The sequence below is a fragment of the Schistocerca americana genome, chromosome 11 (genome assembly GCF_021461395.2).
Source record: "Schistocerca americana isolate TAMUIC-IGC-003095 chromosome 11, iqSchAmer2.1, whole genome shotgun sequence".
In the NCBI taxonomy this organism is placed as follows: Eukaryota; Metazoa; Arthropoda; class Insecta; order Orthoptera; family Acrididae; genus Schistocerca; species Schistocerca americana.
In genome coordinates this window covers 166616090-166634723 of record NC_060129.1, presented here as the reverse complement: position 1 = coordinate 166634723, position 18634 = coordinate 166616090, and the positions used below count along the sequence as shown (strand labels likewise).

The following is an 18634-nucleotide window of genomic DNA, read 5'->3' as shown; positions in this document are numbered from 1 at the left end:
AAGCTACTGTCACGAGCATCTACGGGAAGAGGTAGGAGGACAATGAAAGTACCACAAGGCACTAAATGGTCGGACATCTATGACTCTTCACAAAACTTGGGGCACAGAGGCTTGTCTGCCCTTTAAGGTGGCATAGATGGTGATCTGTGGCATCTCTGCCAAACGAGCAGAATGCTGGGTCACACACAAGTGTTTCAGAGCACACTGTCCATCGCACATTGTCGAACGTGGAGTTCGGTAGCAGACCACCCCTATTTATTCAAAGGGTTGACACGCGTCGTCATCAATTATGACTGTAGTGGGCAACTTGTCAGCTCTTCAGGTGAATCACAGTTTTGCTTCACTAGTTTGACGGTCATCTCCACAAACGCCAGCATCAAGGTGAACGGTGGTTCGAAACGTGCAGCACACCACGGACGCAGGCTGGCAGGAACAGTAATTACGCTATGCGAGACAGTCTCCTGCACTCGCATGGGACCTGTGGTGGTAATCTAAGACATGCTGACAGCTGCAGACCACCTGCATCACTTCACGCTTAATGTCTTCCCCAACAGCGATTTCATCTTTCACCAATATGATTGCCTTTGTCTTGGAGCCAGAACCGTGTGATAGTGTTAGAGGAGCATTTTAGTGAACTCACTATGTGTCTGTGCCGAAATCCACTTGATGTAAATCCTATGGACTCCATCTGGGTTGTTATCGGGCACCATCACCCTATACAAAAATCAGCTGCCCGTTATTTATACAAATTACACAACCTGTGGATAGACATCTGATGCCACATACCTCTACAAACATACAAGGGTCACTCGAAAAGAAATGCACACTATTTTTTTAAAAATCCATCTTTTATTCTACATGGTTGAAAGTTTTACAGTGTGTAGATACATCCTTTAGGAAAAATATTTTCATTTCTCCACATAATTTCCATCCCTCTCAACTGCCTTATGCCATCTTGGAACCAGCACCTGTATACCCGCAAGGTAAAATTCTGGACCAACCTGTTGGAGGCACTGTTTGGCAGCGTGCACAAGGGAGTCATCATCTTCAAACCTTGTTCCACAAAGAGTGTCTTTCAGTTTCCCAAAGAGATGATAGTCACACGGAGCCAGGTCAGGACCGTAAGGCGGGTGTTTCAGTGTTGTCCATCCGAGTTTTGTGATCGCTTCCACGGTTTTTTGACTGACGTGTGGCCGTGCATTGTCGTGCAACAGCAAAACATCGTGGTTTTGCCGATGTGGTCGAACATGACTCAGTCGAGCTCGAAGTTTCTTCAGAATTTATGGTGGTTCCACTCGGTACGATGTCCACAAGCGAGAATCCTTCGGAATCAAAAAACACCGTAGCCATAACTTTTCCAGCAGGTGTGGTCTTGAATTTTTTTTTTCTTGGGTGAATTCTCATGATGCCACTCCATTGATTGCCTCTTAGTCTCTGGTGAAAAGTGATGGAGCCACGGTTCATTACCTGTCACAGTTCTTCCAAGAAATTCATCTCCACCACTCTCGTACCGTTCCAAAAGTTCGCTGCATACTGTTTTTCTTGTTTCTTTGTGAGCAACTGTCAACATCCTGGGAACCCACTTGGTACAAACCTTTTTTAACACCAGCACCTATCCCAACGTAGCGTGACAATTCGTTCACTGTGATGCGTCTGTCAGCAGTCACAAATTCGTTAACTCTCTGCACAACGTGTGGAGAGTGTGCAGTACGAGGCCTACCGGTGCGAAGACAATCCTCAATATTGCCGTGCCCGCTTTCATCACGTAATCTGCTTGCCCGACCGACTAACTCTACTGTGATCATCAGCAGCACCTCTTGTGGATGTCTCCCACTGTCTCATTTTCACAGCACAGGAATTCTATGACAGCAGGTTGCTTCTGACGAACATCAAGTGTAGCAGCCAACTTGAAGACATGCTGTGACGGCACCACTCACGGGAACAGGTTGAACTAACTTTGAAAACAAGCGGGAAGGATGTATCTACACACTGTAAAACTTTCACATATACAGAATGAGAACTGTATTTTTAAAAAAATAGTGTGCATTTCTTTTGGAGTGACCCTCGTACCAACAAACTGTAGGGTCCCCCATATATGCAGAATCAGTGATGTATTTCATTCTGAAGACAGACAAAGAAGCTATTATGCAAGTGGTCATAATGTTTTGCTCATCAGTCTATGCTGATGTAGAATCAACCATAAACTGGTATCTATTCCACGCAGTGACAAGATTCAGCAGCTTACAGTTTCTCTGTACATTAAGATAGCAGTCTATACAGTCCTGTAAAGAAGATGCCAAGTTAGAGCAGGCCCCGCAGTACCTGTTGGGAGTTGTTATCCTTGTTATGCTGGTAGTTGGCATGTGTAATATTATTGGATTTCAGATTCTTTGCATATGAGATATTTATCATTGAAGTAAAGGACAGCCAACGAGCTGTAGTTCGTAAAAAAGCTAGGCATCACAGTGCGAAAGAGATGAAATATTTTTTAAATGTGCGCCTATACCAAGACATGCATCCAGCGTTTAAATACTTTAAACACTATGACCAGCTGGGCGCAGATATTTAAAATTATTGCCGCAGCATTTGATAGCAAGAAGCTGCGAAACAGAAGTAAGAACTATCTAATCTTTTGTTAAGAAATACTCTAGAGACTTGATTACCTTTGTACTTTTGGTTGCCGACATGTTGAAACGTACTACATAACATTGCTACAACTTGTATTAAAACTATGTGAAAAGACGAACAAAAGTTTAGATAACTTGGGTGAAGATACAATATACTTACGCACATGCAAGGACACTTAATTTTAGGAAGGAATGGACTGACAAAGCAGCAATTATTGGACTGCATCATGTACAAAAGAAATATCAGATGTAAGTCATGTCTTTATTGTATATTTGTCAATGTCTAGAAGTTTAAAGCCAATTTGTTCAAAATATATTAATATTTTATGATTTAATTGTCTTCTTATTCTTTTCCTTGTCTAACCAAAAATGATGTTCAAATTGTATATCAGCTTTGTTATAGGTTCGCTCTATAGCGGTGTCTCATTTGTATTTGGGAGACCACTAATGTGTTCAACTTCCGATCTGTTAATCTTTCTCTTACAAAATTCCACTAATTTGCTTTCATTTTCATATTCAAATTGGTATTTTCATCGAAGATTCTGATTGCATGAAGGCAATCTGGGTCAAAAGGTCAATTAAGAAAACCCCTTCGCGTAATCAATCCGTACGCCTCCTGAACACAATCGGGAACCGACGAATAGCTGATCAATTAATAATCTCTTTCTCTTTTCAAGTTGTACTGAAAACGGCCACACACGATAGCTGTAAGTACGCAATCTAGTGTTAGGTTGCATTTTGCCAGCAAATATTACCAACCAACAGCGACAGCACCACTATTATTATTATTTACTACTATTTCTTATACAGAATAAGCAAGTTCCTAACGCCAGACATGTCATCACAAGTGCCACCTACACACCCTACAGTCTGCATGTCCCACCACGGTCTATGGGTTTCTGGAAAATAACAAAATATTATATTCAGAAAATGCAGACTCTGCAAATTACATTCTTTTGAGAATTGTCTCAAACTAGACACCAGTTGTATCAAAACAGACACCAGTTGCTTGTTACTAACTTTCATGTTTTGCTTCACTGCATTCAGCTATAATAAAATTTTTAACATCTAAAGTGTGAAATTGACAAATTCTTTCTTTATACAAGAACTAGGATACTGAAGTGTACAGTTAAAATAATACAACAGTCCCTTTTTTTCAGTCCCACTCTGTAAACATCCTCAGAAAGAACTATTAAGTTGTACTCAGCAATGACACTTTATTCAAGAAAGGAACATAGCACCTTTACACAGAAAGAACGATCTCAGGAGAAAAGTCAAGAGTTCTTTAAACTTTTCTAAAAGCTTACTTTCCTATGATGAACAAGCCTCATTTTAAAACTATCTTCAATTTTACCACAGCTTACTTATTACAATGTGTATATTATGTCTTAATAAGAGGACTTTTCTTCATTAAAAAAGGAAATGATTGTAACAAAATGCCTTATTTAGTGAAAATGTCTGTTACAACTGCTTGACAGAAAGGAACCTCAGTCATTCTGCTTGTACATTTTGATAAATATCGTACGATTTTCTGGCACTGACAAAAAAAAAAAATAGTTCAGAACAACACTAAGTACAGGGTGGGGAAGAGGAAATGGATTGTTTGGAGTAAACATAACTGCCTTTATTTGTAAGATACTACATACACACCAGCTTCTACAGCAGTTCCATACAATGGGACTGAAAGTCTCATCAGGAATCATCGCTCTAACATCAGAGGACCCACAGATAAAGAAACAATTAATTGCCCCTTTAAACATACAACTCACTTGAGATAAGAGATATCCTTTTCCTCTGCACCACCTTGTACGTTTAACAGCAGTATTTGCACATTCACCAGACTCCATTATGTAGTATATGGAAAAAATAGAGGGGACAAAAGAAAAAGTTTCTGCTACACTCATAAATGTCCACCTTGGTCATTTTGACAGCCTGACAATCCCAATAAACAGTTACATTACTAGGTTCCTCAGCAAAAACTGCAATTTCCAACATATTGTTGAACGAAAATGTCGACATGTTGTGAAACGAAAAAGATGACTAACTCAGCTGCGTACCCAGAAATAAGAATTTCATTATTTCTGTTGTCTTACCAGCATAGTCAACTTATTTTTGTAAATGGCAAAAAGTAGAAAGTCTATCCTTAAGCCATCCTCAAACAGGACACGAATGCAGACGCAGTTTTCCACAAGGTCGCCGAGCGCTCAAAAAACACAGTACACACTTGCCGAGAACTGTGACAGTAGCACACACGGGCAACAGCTGCTGGCGACATCCACCTCTCTCCTCCGAAAATGTACATTGATGGAATGTCTGCAATACTTTAGCCAGCAATTGTTGAAGGATTCTTCTCGAGATATCAGCTCTTTAGTGATACTTGGGGGCAACATTTTCTCTTTCTGAAGAAACCAGGAGGAGGAGGAGGTTAGTGTTTAACGTCCCGTCGACAACGAGGTCATTAGAGACGGAGCGCAAGCTCGGGTTAGGGAAGGATGGGAAAGGAAATCGGCCGTGCCCTTTCAAAGGAACCATCCCGGCATTTGCCTGAAACGATTTAGGGAAATCACGGAAAACCTAAATCAGGATGGCTGGAGACGGGATTGAACCGTCGTCCTCCCGAATGCGAGTCCAGTGTGCTAAACACTGCGCCACCTCGCTCGGTAAGAAACCAGGTAAGCGGAAGAGGGGCGCTTATTGCTCGATCTCGGGGACCTTTGCCTTTCGCGGACAAGTGCTCTACCAACTGAGCTACCGAAGCACAACTCACGCCTGGTCCTCACAGCTTTACTTCTGCCAGTATCTCGTCTCCTACCTTCCAAACTTTACAGGAGCTCTCCTGCGAACCTTGCAGAACTAGCACTCCTGAAAGACTCCGAGTTCGAGTCTCGGTTGGGCACACAGTTTTAATCTGCCAGGAAGTTTCGTATCAGTGCACACTCCGCTGCAGAGTGAAAATCTCATTCTGGAAATTAATGTATGATGGACAAAGCACGGACATAAGCAGCAGACTCACACAAGCAATAAGGACACTCCAGTCCAAAAGAAATCTAGCAGTATGGAACTTCGTCTTTTATTCGAGGAAGATCTTTCTGAGAGTATGTCTCAAGCGCAGCACTATGTGGAAGTGAATAGTGGACTGGAGGAAAGATGGGGGGTGGGGTTGCGTGGGGAGACAGAGAAAAAGAAGTTGAAGCATTTAACATGTGGCATTGTAGAAGGTTGCTGAAAATTAACTAGACGGATAAGGAATGAGGAGATTCTCCCCAGGATTGGTGAGGAGACCAACATGTGCAAAACACTGATAAGAAGAAAGGACAGAATGGCAGGATGGGTGTAAAAACATCTGAGAGTAACCTCCATGGTACTAGAGTACATTACAGAGTGTAAAAACTGAAATGGAAAACAGAGATTTGAATACATCCAACAAATAATTAAGGTCATTAGATGAAGAGATTGACACGGGAGAGGAAGTTGTAGCAACCACACCAAACCAATCAGATGACAAAATTGTATAAGGTGTTCAAAACTAGACAGTTAAATTTGAGGAATGGATTCCTCATAGAGCAACACGGATCCAGAAATGTACAGTTACAAGTTATTCGAGGATGTTACTGTTACGCAGTGTGTGCTGACAAATTATATAGATGTAGATAAACATAACGATCCCGTGATAATACAAACATTCAGCGATGACGGAGAAGGATAAATGTATTAATTTCATGCGAGGGATCGCAGTCCAGTAAAGACCAAGTCTCAAGTTATAAGAAGAAATTGTTCTGATACCTTGACAGAGGACCTCTTCTAATGTAAGCTCTTTGCTTTCCATATTTTGGGAGGAGGTAGTGTGGACCAAAACAAGGAAAAAATGTGTAGCAAACGTGGGCTCTAAAATATGTACCTAACAGCTATGAGGACTTGCTCAGTAGAAGATGTGTGTTTCACAGTAGCAAAGATGAAAAGGTACTCACAGCTCCAAAGATATGCTTTTTGGAGCCCACATTTACTGGACTTTTTCCCTTGTTTTGGGACCATACCACTGGCTCTGAAAATACAGAAAGCAAAGAGCTTGCAGTAGAATAGGTCCACTGTCAGAGGTATCAGAACTATTTTCACTTATACCTTTCGGCTCCATTATTTCCAGATCGAGGTCCATTACTTCAAATTGATACATTTATCCTTCTCCAACTTGAGTTTTGAAACCCCTGTATAACTGATCGCACCGAGACAATACTACGCTCTTAGTAAATTGCTGTTAACTTATATTTGTTAGATTCTCACACTGTTCATCAAAAATTACATTACTTCCAGTCGCACAGCTGCATATTTATGCTGACCTTTGTAGCCCAGTGTTGAAACTGAGCATCACTTTTTCCTATTAATTCGTTGTCTGCAGTTTTGTTGGGGTACAGAAAGGACCGATCGAACATGTCGGCAGGCTGCAACAAATTCCAAAGGTGACTCCTGCCCCATATACACTGCTGCACAACCTCAAGATCGTAGTCACACACGAGGCCAGCATCCGCAACCAGTTCTCAGGTCACCTGCACTCTCTCGCACCACACATGACTTGATCTTTTGCCCGTGCAGTAACTGACCCTGTGGCAGCTTGCTGAGACCACATTTAGTTTTACACATAGGGCAGAATCCTGAAGAATGCAGCCGTGTTGAACAGGAAGTGTGCTTGTTGTCAGACTTAATCACAGCCTATAACGATATAATTTCAGACAAACTTAAAAAAATATTTTTAATAATACAAAAAGATGTACTTTGAAGATAATTGTGAAATCTTGCTCACCTAAGTATCAAAGTGATCTAAAAGGTCGTTATAACTGAATTAGTGACTCACAGAGGTCCAGTGCGAGCTACAATTATCGTACGGCAGCGAAACTTGGTAGATATGACAATGCGTTAATGCCGAACCAATTTATGCTGAAAAGAAAAATAGTTCTTATTTTGGCCACCAGGTCCAAATCGGGCGCCGTACAGTATCTTATAGATGTCTCCAGTGCTCGTATTGAACAAATTAATAATAAAAATCGACACTGTCTTTCTCACTTGTTTGACCTCTTCTGTCCAAGTGCTGTTCGTAATCCATTACTTATGGAAACAGTTCTATGTGTCTTTCTTGCATTTAAAGCACCAGATTTACACGTGGAGGCCAGAACTGGACCCAATTTTTTTTCCAGTGTAAATCAGTTCCACTTTGACACATCAGAATATCTACCAAGTTTTGCTGCCATATGATAATGACAGCCAACTCTGATCTCAGTGAGTAGTTGCACTTCAGTTATAGGCACTGAGGATACTGAATGGATAACTATCAATACTCTGGGATACAGTAAGCTTTTTGTGTCACCTATAAAATTTAATTCTTGTGGCACAACATCTGAACCAGAAGAATTCGTAAGTCACAAATATCATCCTGCTGGACATCCGTGTCCCGTGTGAGAACGGCTTTACCCTCTGGGAACACATTAGTTTCCATTATACACAAGCACCTCACCAGGTTCCATATTCGAATGAACCGTTTTAACACTGTACCTCATGGAAAAGGAGCACTTAACAGTTATAGTGGACAGGCATTTGCACAGCTTACATACTGTCTGCTATTCTGAGGAAGGAGTCGACAATAGGTACGAAACTAAGCTATCCTCCAAACAAATACCACAGTGTTCAGTCTGAACTGCCATGTTGTGCACACACACTCAGAGGATCATTCATACGTTCATAGCACAGAACATACACTCAAAAGAACTGGGAAAACTTTAGATATACACACCCACCTCAGTACACAGCTGCTATTGTGAATTTCTTACAGAAGTGTAAGGAACAATCACAACTGCAAGCCACACTGGGTCTCAAACCCACAGCCTGATGGTAGGTGTCATTCCAACTGAGCCACATGGGATATTTCAGGAACTGGTTGTCTGTGCTAAGGACTAGGTTCAAGTCTCAGTCTTGCTCTATTTCAATTTCTGGCACCGACGCTTCTTTGTTTAACACAAAACAGCTAGTATGCTAATGCTAATACTGTAAGGCAAGGCAAGACTTTGTGCTTTATTTTCCCCTTTCTAAAACTAGTTTGCCACATTCTTTTTTGTGCCTTCCATAAATTTCACTGTCTACTGCACATCACAACAGCAGCAGGTCAAAAATATCATCGGCCTCTCGAGACGTACATATTATGTCACTTCTCTCAATTCCACAGTGAGTATTGTTAATCACAGCCTCACTTTAAATTCGTTGCGCTTGATGCAGATTCTTTAGAATACAATAAAAACATTTGTACGATGCTGTGGGTGACCACCTTAATGCAGTCGACAATCTCACTTCTTCCCCTCGACACGGACCTGTTTCCTCGGTCGACATTTCACACACGTGTGGAGGACAGGGATTTAAATAAAAGTTAATTTATTTCGTTAGGGAGAGTTGCTTACGAAGTGTTAGTCTTACGGAAAAAATAAATATGAATGGATTTCTTTTATTTAACAAAATATGTTATAATGAATGCAAGATTATTCCCACATTTTGCTCCAGGGCTCACTTTTGCTTCCTACCCTTTCACTAGAAAGTTTTTCCACATATCCACCATTGTCAAAATGTTTATCTCTCTCAAGTTGTCACTCTGACACTTTTTAAAGCCCACCTGTTGTAAAATGGCGGCCCCTCTAGATCACCAAAAATGAGAATTATGGCAAAGGAAAAATAAAAACTTGGGTAATATCCTCTCAATCAACTACATTTTAATTTTTATTCATTTTGGCAGTAATAAGGAGGATTAATCATTGTTATATTTTCTACCTCGTGTACTTGGCAATCTGTGGAGGAGGTGCCAGCATGACAATTTCATTAGTGCCACTTACCATTTCACTAAATGAATGTAACTACCGCTGGGGACAACCAGTTGATCAAAAGCAGAGGTTAGAATGAACCCAACAAAGTGAACAAAAGTGTTTCTAAACAAATCAAGTATTTTTATGGTTAAGAAGAACATGGCTGGAAGAAGAGAGTCTATGTTTGGCTCGTCTTGGAAAATCAACATTTTCCAATACATACATTTTATATTACTGAAGTAGTGTGTTGTATGTCACGTTAACAATAAACAGTTATATATAAAAACAAAGATGAGGTGACTTACCGAACAAAAACGCTGGCAGGTCGATAGACACACAAACAAACACAAACATACACACAAAATTCAAAACAGTGGTTGATGTTTTTTTAGCTGTCTGTGAAAGTCAAAAGAATTTTTTTTTCCTAAGTTATTTTCATGGCTAATGAAGAAACAACATTGTGATGGTACACTGCATTTGTGGGAAGACGAAATATTAAGGAAAGTTTAAGTACAAAAGTATTCCTGAACTGCAACACTGCATGCAAGTTAATATGACAAGATCGACACCAATTATCTAATAGTTCATAAAAAATTGAACTGGAAATTTGAACAAAGACTGCATATTGTGTAATGGTAAGATTAAGAAATTGCAAATGTGATCAAAGTCCAGTGGTGTATGGATTTACTGAGCAAAACAGAATGGGTTGTGGTGGAGCACACAGGGAAGTCTCTACGATTAGGTCGGCCCACTGCAACATGTGGATGTCAGTTATACTGTCTCGTACTCTAGCATGCTTACAGATGGTTACATTAAGTTAGCCTCAGCCCATGTAAGTTTGCTTGCTGCTATGGCAACAATCATCATCATCAGTCCATTATCTTTTAGCAAAGAGAAGGAGCAAAAATGAGTTTTCCCATCCCGTGCTCGGAATGTGTGTCACAGACTCAAATTTATCACAGAATGTAAACAATATTGTACTGTATAATAGTGCCACACCATTGCATTGAAAGGTTTAAGTACTGTTTAACACTGATGAGAAGACCCAAGAAGCTACACAGAAATGGTCGAGGGCTAATAATCGTTCAAAAGACAATTTTGATTTCTGTACGATTTAGATGGGTGTCAGAAGGCCATATATAGGCGGTTAGCACATACTTGTACAGAAGACAACAAGCAGTTATGATCAGAATGACCATAATGGGTTTTATAACATCTGCAAATCTACAATACAGGCCTCCCTGTCAAGTCTTTGTGCTAGTCAAAGATGCTTTTTGATGTTTGCAATTTTTTTAATGGGCAATGGGAAAGAAAAGTGCTATATAAATGGTTGGGACAAGTGGGTGTTATATGCAAGCTTGTAGACTGCACCAGACACACTGAAAAGGACTATGTAATAACCAAAACCCATTAACAATTTTTTTTAATATTTGACAAACTGCAGAGGAGTAAGTGTACTAAAAGCTACTTGTAAAGTATACAGAACAATCACTAACGGAAGATTACATTCTATGACACCCAAGTTGTTATTTAACAAACTGAGGGGCCTTCACAGACCAACCCACCATGTAACACTCTGCACAGAATGCAAAGAATATAGCTAAAAAAAAAAAAAACTGAATCCTGCCAGAAACAACTGTTAGGTAACACGCTTGTTGAGGAAGTGTGTCACTTTCAATGTCTCAGCTGCGACAACTTATGACACCAATCTCATTATCGATCACAAGCTGGGCAAGTACTAGGACTTAAGTGGAACAATCCAGAGAAAATACAACAAGAATTACACATTATACATCAATAGCTGCACCAGTTTTGCTGTGTGGCTCAAAATGTGGATGGAGAATGTCGAATATGATTAATGAGATTTCCTGAGGTCTGCAGAAAAGAGACTCGATGCATTTAAAAATGACCAAGAACAGTGTGAAATAATTTTAACCAACTTAAGACTTCCGACTTCATTAGGCCCAAATTACATACCTGAAACTGGATTTTGACTGGTAAGAAAAATGAGGAACTGAATAAAAAATATATTGAAGAAAACTGAGGATAACAACCATCTCATCGCATCATTATCAGTTTGTCAGGCCTGAACATCTATGTATGTGCCCGGAAACAGAGGCCGCAGGACAATCTGATCGTCGAGTTTTTAGTCTGTCTTTTAACCTACCCTTCACCTCTCAATGATGTGCGGAGTCACCAGAAACCATATATGGTTCAGATTCTGTGTTAAATTGTCGGTCCCATTTTTCTGGTCAGCTTACTGTAGCAGGTTATGGACACGTCAGCGAAGTGGCATCCAACTGAAACAGTGGCATCAGCTTAATGAAAAGTCTAAAAAAGCTTTAGTTTTTTTTTAATGTTAACTAAAAATTATGTATCTTTTGTCATTTTAAAAATGTGGCTAATTTCATCAATCAAAAAGGGATTTACAACTTCATAGCTTACAGAATCAGTAATGTGTCGTTTTGCAGCAAACGACCTCAAGTTTGATTCATGTAGCGTATCAGTACCCCATTCTGCCACCAGGAGCGGCATCATAGTGCACAATTAAAATGGCTACTTTCAGTGGTGGAAAGCGTGCTTGCTGTGTGTTTTTGAATCACGAAACAAAATCTGCAACAACTGTTGAGTATAAATTTTGCACCGAATACGCAAAAGAAGACCCGAGCAGGTCTACAACGTACTCTCGGCAGAAGAACTTCGTCAAGACAGGTTGCTAACTGCAACACAACAAATCACCACGTCACCCGCATATTGATGATTATGTCAAAGAGGTTAGGGACAGCTTTGTCTGTAGTCCACAAAAAACAACATGATGTGCATCTCGTGAGACTGGCATTCCACAAGAGACTGTCTGGCAAGTACTGTGTAGGCGTCTACACTCTGAACCGTACACTTTCACAACGGCATAGCAGACTACTGATGCAGGTAAGTTTGCTCGTGGGGGATTTGGTGCGGAAATGTTACAACTGTTGGAGGATGACAAGACATTGCTGAACACAATAATCTTCATCAATCAGTCAACGTTTCTTATCAGTGGCATGGTGAGCACCCACAACTGCAGAATATGGGGCAGCAAATATACACATGCAACCCTGGAACATGTTTGTGACAGCCTCAAAGTTAATATATTTTGTGCCCTCTGGAAACAAAGTTTACAGCCCTTTCTTCTTCATGGAGAAAACTTGTCACTGGTATTGTGTATCTGGATATACTTGAAAATGCTTAATTTCAAAGACCAATGAAGATGACTGAGAAAAAATGGTTTAAGTCCGGCAAAATGGTGCAGCATCTCATTTCCTCATGATAGTTTGAGGTTTCCTCGATAGTTGCTTCCCAGGCTGGTGGATTGACTGAAGGGCCAATCGCATGGCCACCTCTCTCCCCAGACTTAACACCACTGGATTTTATTCTGTACAGTTTCATTAAAGACCGTGTTTACGTTCCTCCACTACCAAAATAATTTAGCCAACCTGAAAAATGTATTCTAAAGTGTCATTGCACAAGTTATGCCCAATTTGCTGCAACTAGTGTGAGAAGAAACTTATTACCAGTGGGATGTTTGCCGCATCACAAATGGTAGTCGCATGGAAACAAAATGTCACTACTTATTCTAGGGGCTATCTCAATAAATTTCTGTATCATTCCAAAGTTGTTGTCGAGTCCTTTTTGATTCACCCTGTATTTTAATTAGATGCTCAACTTTGTCGGGGTATTGGCTGACATTAAACCTCACTCACTCAGGGATGAATGTTTGGAACCTTTTACGAATCAAATCAAGTACTGTACAGTAGAGGTGTAACATTACGAGTCAAGATAGCTGTAACGGAAATTGAATAGCGTAAAGTTATCATTAAAAACGCACGCCGCGCGATTTGTGACGATTTGGTTGGTCATAATAGTAGTAACATGCTTTTGAATGCAATTAAAATATAACGACGATACCTGTTTAGTGTTATTGGAAATAATATGTAGTAAATTAATGAGTAAGGTAGCCGATCCTATAAGAAGAGGTGAAATTGGGTATATTAAGGTGTTTTGCTTTATGTCGACTAAGCCGATGATATGGCGTCTTGTTTTCCATTTACTCTTAGAAAAAAAAAAACAAGTAACGAAGTGCTAATTGTGCGTTGTGAAAAATATAGGGGCGAATTTTAAATAGTTACAGTGTATAATCAGACTAACAAATGGACATTCAGTTACGCAAAATAGCGGACAGCGAAGTGTGGTCATTAAATTGAGTACACCTACAGGGCGGTCAATTCCGGGATAAGTCTATTCACATCTCACGAGGGACGCGGTATTGAGACCTTTTTTTTTAATTATATCGCGGAGGGCGGGCTTCAATTTATAAAAAGGACAAAAGCTGTATCATTATCATTGACTGTTGGTGTTAAGCAACCAAAACTGTTCATCAAAGGGTTTCGGTGAATGAGTGGTGAATGCGAAATGAAACTGTGAACGAAGTTATGTTAAATAAAGCAGAAGAGACAAGACAGTTTGGTCGTATCTGTTATTATTCCATAAACCGTAACATTTCTTCTCGTTGTACGAAGCCTTTATAGACGATCGTTATGACAATTTGCTTTGAAGGGATCTCGTTACGAGTTAAGTTTTGGGGACCTGGTCAAGAGGGGATAGTTCGTAGATTGTAACTACTGCAGCTATTCTGGAATCAAGTGCTTCCGTGACCGTTGTGTGTTGTCAATGGCTTAAGGTCATCTTATCTCATGCTCTAAGATCGACGCACCTTTCCTCTTGGTATAACGGTGTCTCACAGTAACAACGACAACGCCGCCGGCGAAGGAAGATACGGTAGAGAGGGAATCCATATGAAGAAGTGAGGTATCTCTTCTTCTGCATGCTCCATCAGTTTTAACTCCACCTACCTCAGTCTTCGACATTGCTGTGTCATATTACTAATCACCTCCTGCCTCATCTACACAGATGACGAAGGAAGAACTCCGTTACACAGACCTGCATTTGCCATTAAGGTGGACTCCCGCAACACAGACAATAACGTACATTTTTGCAACTGTAACAGTGTAGTTTTGAATTTAACATCAAGTGATAATTGAAAATGTGTAAAGGCACAGAAGTCACACAGGTAAACAATCTCCGTGTGCAATTTCTAGCTCATCAATACAACTTCCAGTACAATCACTGACTGCTTCTTAACAAGAGTGCCAAGAAATATGTACAGGGCAAACAACTCATTTCTCAATAATACAAAACGACACATGTAAAATAATAGAAAATGAAAAACAAAAAGTTTTTGTTTGGATAATACTGGGTAGAAGCAAATTAAGTATAAGCAAATTTATTCAGTGTAACCCATCTAGCTTCTATACAGAAAAAAATTCCACCACATCTACAGGGGTAATAATAAAGTAAGGCAGTTCTTGCAGAGCATTTACCACACTTAGAAGTCAGTCCTGTATCAGTGGTAACAAAGACCAGGGTTTTGTGTATGGTTCACTAATTACAATACAAATATCTAGTTAGCAATGCAAAATCACTAATTTATTTGGAACTTCCTGGCAGATTAAAACTGTGTGCTGGACTGAGACTCAAACTCGGGATCTTTGCCTTTCGCAGGCAAGTGCTCTACCATCTGAGCTACCCAAGCAGGACTCACGCCCCGTCCGCACAGCTTTTCTTCCGTCAGTACCTAGTCTCCTAATGTGTGTGTGTGTGTGTGTGTGTGTGTGTGTGTGTGTGTGTGTGTGTGTGTGTGTGTGTGAGAGAGAGAGAGAGAGAGAGAGAGAGAGAGAGAGAGAGAGAGACTTTGTCTATTAATTTTCATAGTTCCTAGCGGCCCTGTTGGCCTATTTCCCACAGATCTGGACATCCTACCCTGTCTCTTCAGTGGGTTCTAGAAGAATTACTGGATGGGTCGAAACTCACAGATAGTATTTAGTTCATGTACACTGCAAGTGAACATACCTTGCCAAACTTCATAAGTGATTTTACAATATATAGAGAGATACTGTGTCAGTTAACTATTACGCCCCTTGGGTCTTCCTGCTCTTAATATAAATTTAGCTACAGGTGTTTTGGTCATCTGCAAATTACGATGTGCAGTTTTTTTACACCAGTTCATTGCCAATTATCCTCTTCATATCCGACACCTGCATCTCCTGCCATTTCATATCATCATCATCATCATCATCATCATCATCATCATCATCATCATCATCATCCAATCAATCCATCAATCAATCATCGATCTTCTTAACATCCATACCAAAGGCTGTCCCAGGATTCCTTACTTGCAAGAAAAAATATTCTTCCTAGGTAAGGATGGATAAAAATTCTACTCACCAAGCAGTGGCAGCAGAACACACGTATAAAGGTATTAAAGTTTGCAAGCTTTCAGAGCGGGTAGCTCCTCCTCCTCCAGGCAGATGGGTTGAAAGAAAAGGACTGGTGAGGTTTAGGGAAAAGGGGGTGGGATTTGCAAAAGTCATCCAGAACCCCAGGTCCGAGGATACTTACCAGATGGGACAAAAGAGTGACTGTTGGGGACAGCACCAGGTGAGATTTGACAACCTGGGAGCTTTGAGGTGGAAGATAGGGTAATGTGCAAGACAGAGATTATTGCTAAAACATCACGCACGTGTTGCTAAGAGCGAAAAGCTAAATGAATTTTATATGATAGAAATAGGAGGGTGATAGTGAAAAATAGACAGGTCAGAAAATAACTATGTACAGGTAAAAAAAGGAACAGTTTGTGAGTAAATGGCGAGACTGACAAAAGTAATGTACATAAGATGAGGCTGAACTGTTAAAATTCCTAGAATCTCTAGATACATTCTTCCAATTAAATTTCTCACGGTCCTGTTCAGAATCCCATGCCCCTTTCCTTTATGTCGATCTCGTCCTCATCGAAGGCCAGCTACACACTTCCGTTCGTAGAAAACCCACTAACAAACAACAGTACTTACATTTCTTCAGCAGCTATCCTTTCCACGTCAGATGCAGACTATTTACATCAGTTTTCCACATCTTTCATTTTCTGACCTGCCATCCCCCTCCCACCCCTATCATGTACAACACACTTAGCTTTATGCTCTTATTAAATCGTCCACAATGTTTCAGCAACAACCTCTATCTTTTATATTCCCGTATCTCCCACCTTGAAGCTCTCAGGTTTTTAAGTCTTAGCCGGTACAGTCCCCAACAGTCAGTCATTTTTTCTCATCCCATCCACAAAGTCTCCCCTGAATCAGGGTTCTGGGCAACTTTTCTGTACTCTACTCCTTTTCCCAAACCTCACCAGCCCTTTTCCTTCACTCCTGTTCCTTTCTCTTCAACAATTACACAAGAAGAAGTGACTCCGAAAGCTTGCAAATGTCAATGCCTTTATAAGTGTGTTCACCTGCCACTACTTGGTGACTGAATTTTTTTATCTATTCCATTACTGTATATTCCCAAAAACTGATTATTTTTGTTGATAAATAAAAATGTACTGAAAACAAATAGCTGCGGTGAGCAAAAAGAAACATGAGAAAACACTATCCCTCTGAGAATGTCAATAAATGCGTTACTTGTGAATAACTAGTTTTATTCGACATGTTGCCCACGGACGAAATAAGTATAAATGATACAAATCACTGATAGTCACAGTGTATGAAGGACGTAATCAACATCAATCAACTGTTGCCCTTAGATATACAACATTTTTACTCGACTGCACAGGAAATTCCATAGTAGTAAATACCCCCCATCTTTGCATTACGTGACTTGACGTGCCGATTGTGTGTAATTTCCCCATTATCGTCAAAATGAAATATCTGTGTCCCTACTCCTTATGTGACAGGGCAGTAAACTCCGCAATAAAACAGTTATCAGAAGAAAATGGAAATAGCAAGGTAAGAACCAAGGAAATATTCCACAGTAGTATCATGGAAATACTTTCCCTTTCTATACATTTGTAACCAAAGTCACTAATGAACAGTATTTAAGCGCTAATAATACCACCAGGCTCTGCTTCAATAAACTATTTACAAACTGTCAAATATTGCCATACACTTACAACTACAAAAACAACAGAAAGACAAGAAGCAAAAAAAATTGTGGAAACAACAATATGCTGTAACTGAAATAAAATCATTTATTTACACGAGGAGGGAAAAAAGTAAATGTGATTAAATTAAAGACAACATTGGCCAGAAATTCCTTTGCACTCTTGTTTAGAGGAACCACAGTAACAGATAGAGCAGAGTTAATAACAATATCCTCACTCCTCTTCCAACTACAAAGAAGGAAAGAATTACAATTTGCATGCACCATATTTCACTGTCTCATTTAAAACACTCGAGCTCTCCATAAAATGTGTGTCTGCCATTCCCAATGTAGTATACGTTGCCAAGAGCCGGGAGCTCAAACCGGCCAGTTTTTACAACCTCCGCCTCCGCCTCCACAAATGGCACAAAAGTGCCACACACTGAACAGTCTGTAGCCTCTCCCCCACAGGACGGCAGAGAGGGTGTGATACCCTGTACACTCGACTCACTATGCACCAGTGTCCGTCCACCCCTCAATCACACTCCCCCGGCACTTCTCAGTCCGTTATCGAGATCTGCGCAAAGCCGATCAGGGCCTTCTCGTCCAGTGGCTCGTTCATGGCTTGGCTGGATGTCTGCAACACACAAATTGCTCAATTTGCATAAAGAAAATTCTGTGAAATCGTGCACAGGGGACAATTCACAATATTTTGGGCAAGATACATGTATTTAACATTTCACAAAACTAATGAAAGTAGCATATGAAAAGAAAGATAATTATATGTACTTTCCAAATATAACAAAATTAACCACCAAAAACTCTTGTCTCAAGACTGGTGTAAACAGTGAAGATGAAAACTGTAAAATTTCTGTTAAGTATGTGACAATTTTTTTTCTTCCCAGAGCAGAACAAAGTACATTCCAAACTTAGTACCACTGATAGTTGCACCTAGCGTCTGTGAATCATCTCTGGCAACACTGCCCAAATTATTCAAAACAGCTTCCAATGGCCTTTTCTGACACATGGCAAACACTGTAACAAGGAACGGTTTCCAGCAATGGGATCAACTTTATGAAGTGAGGTGTCAGGTATCACACACTTCAGCCATTCACCCTGATGGGCCCCTTGGTTGCATATAATCTATACCAAAAAATTCGTAATTTT

At 40.2% G+C, this 18634-nt stretch overlaps 1 protein-coding gene across 5 annotated transcripts in view; it reads right to left on the bottom strand.

The window, feature by feature from the left end:
• Positions 1 to 17553: 17553 nt before the first annotated feature.
• LOC124553653 (serine/threonine-protein kinase OSR1) overlaps positions 17554 to 18634 on the bottom strand; it is a 549990-nt gene continuing 548909 nt past the window's right edge. For all 5 annotated transcript variants that reach the window (XM_047127534.1, XM_047127532.1, XM_047127536.1 and 2 more), the window contains one exon: positions 17554 to 18104. In XM_047127534.1, the coding sequence (XP_046983490.1) occupies positions 18027 to 18104 (78 nt within the window). In that variant the 3' untranslated portion in view covers positions 17554 to 18026. The remainder of the gene's footprint in view (positions 18105 to 18634) is intronic.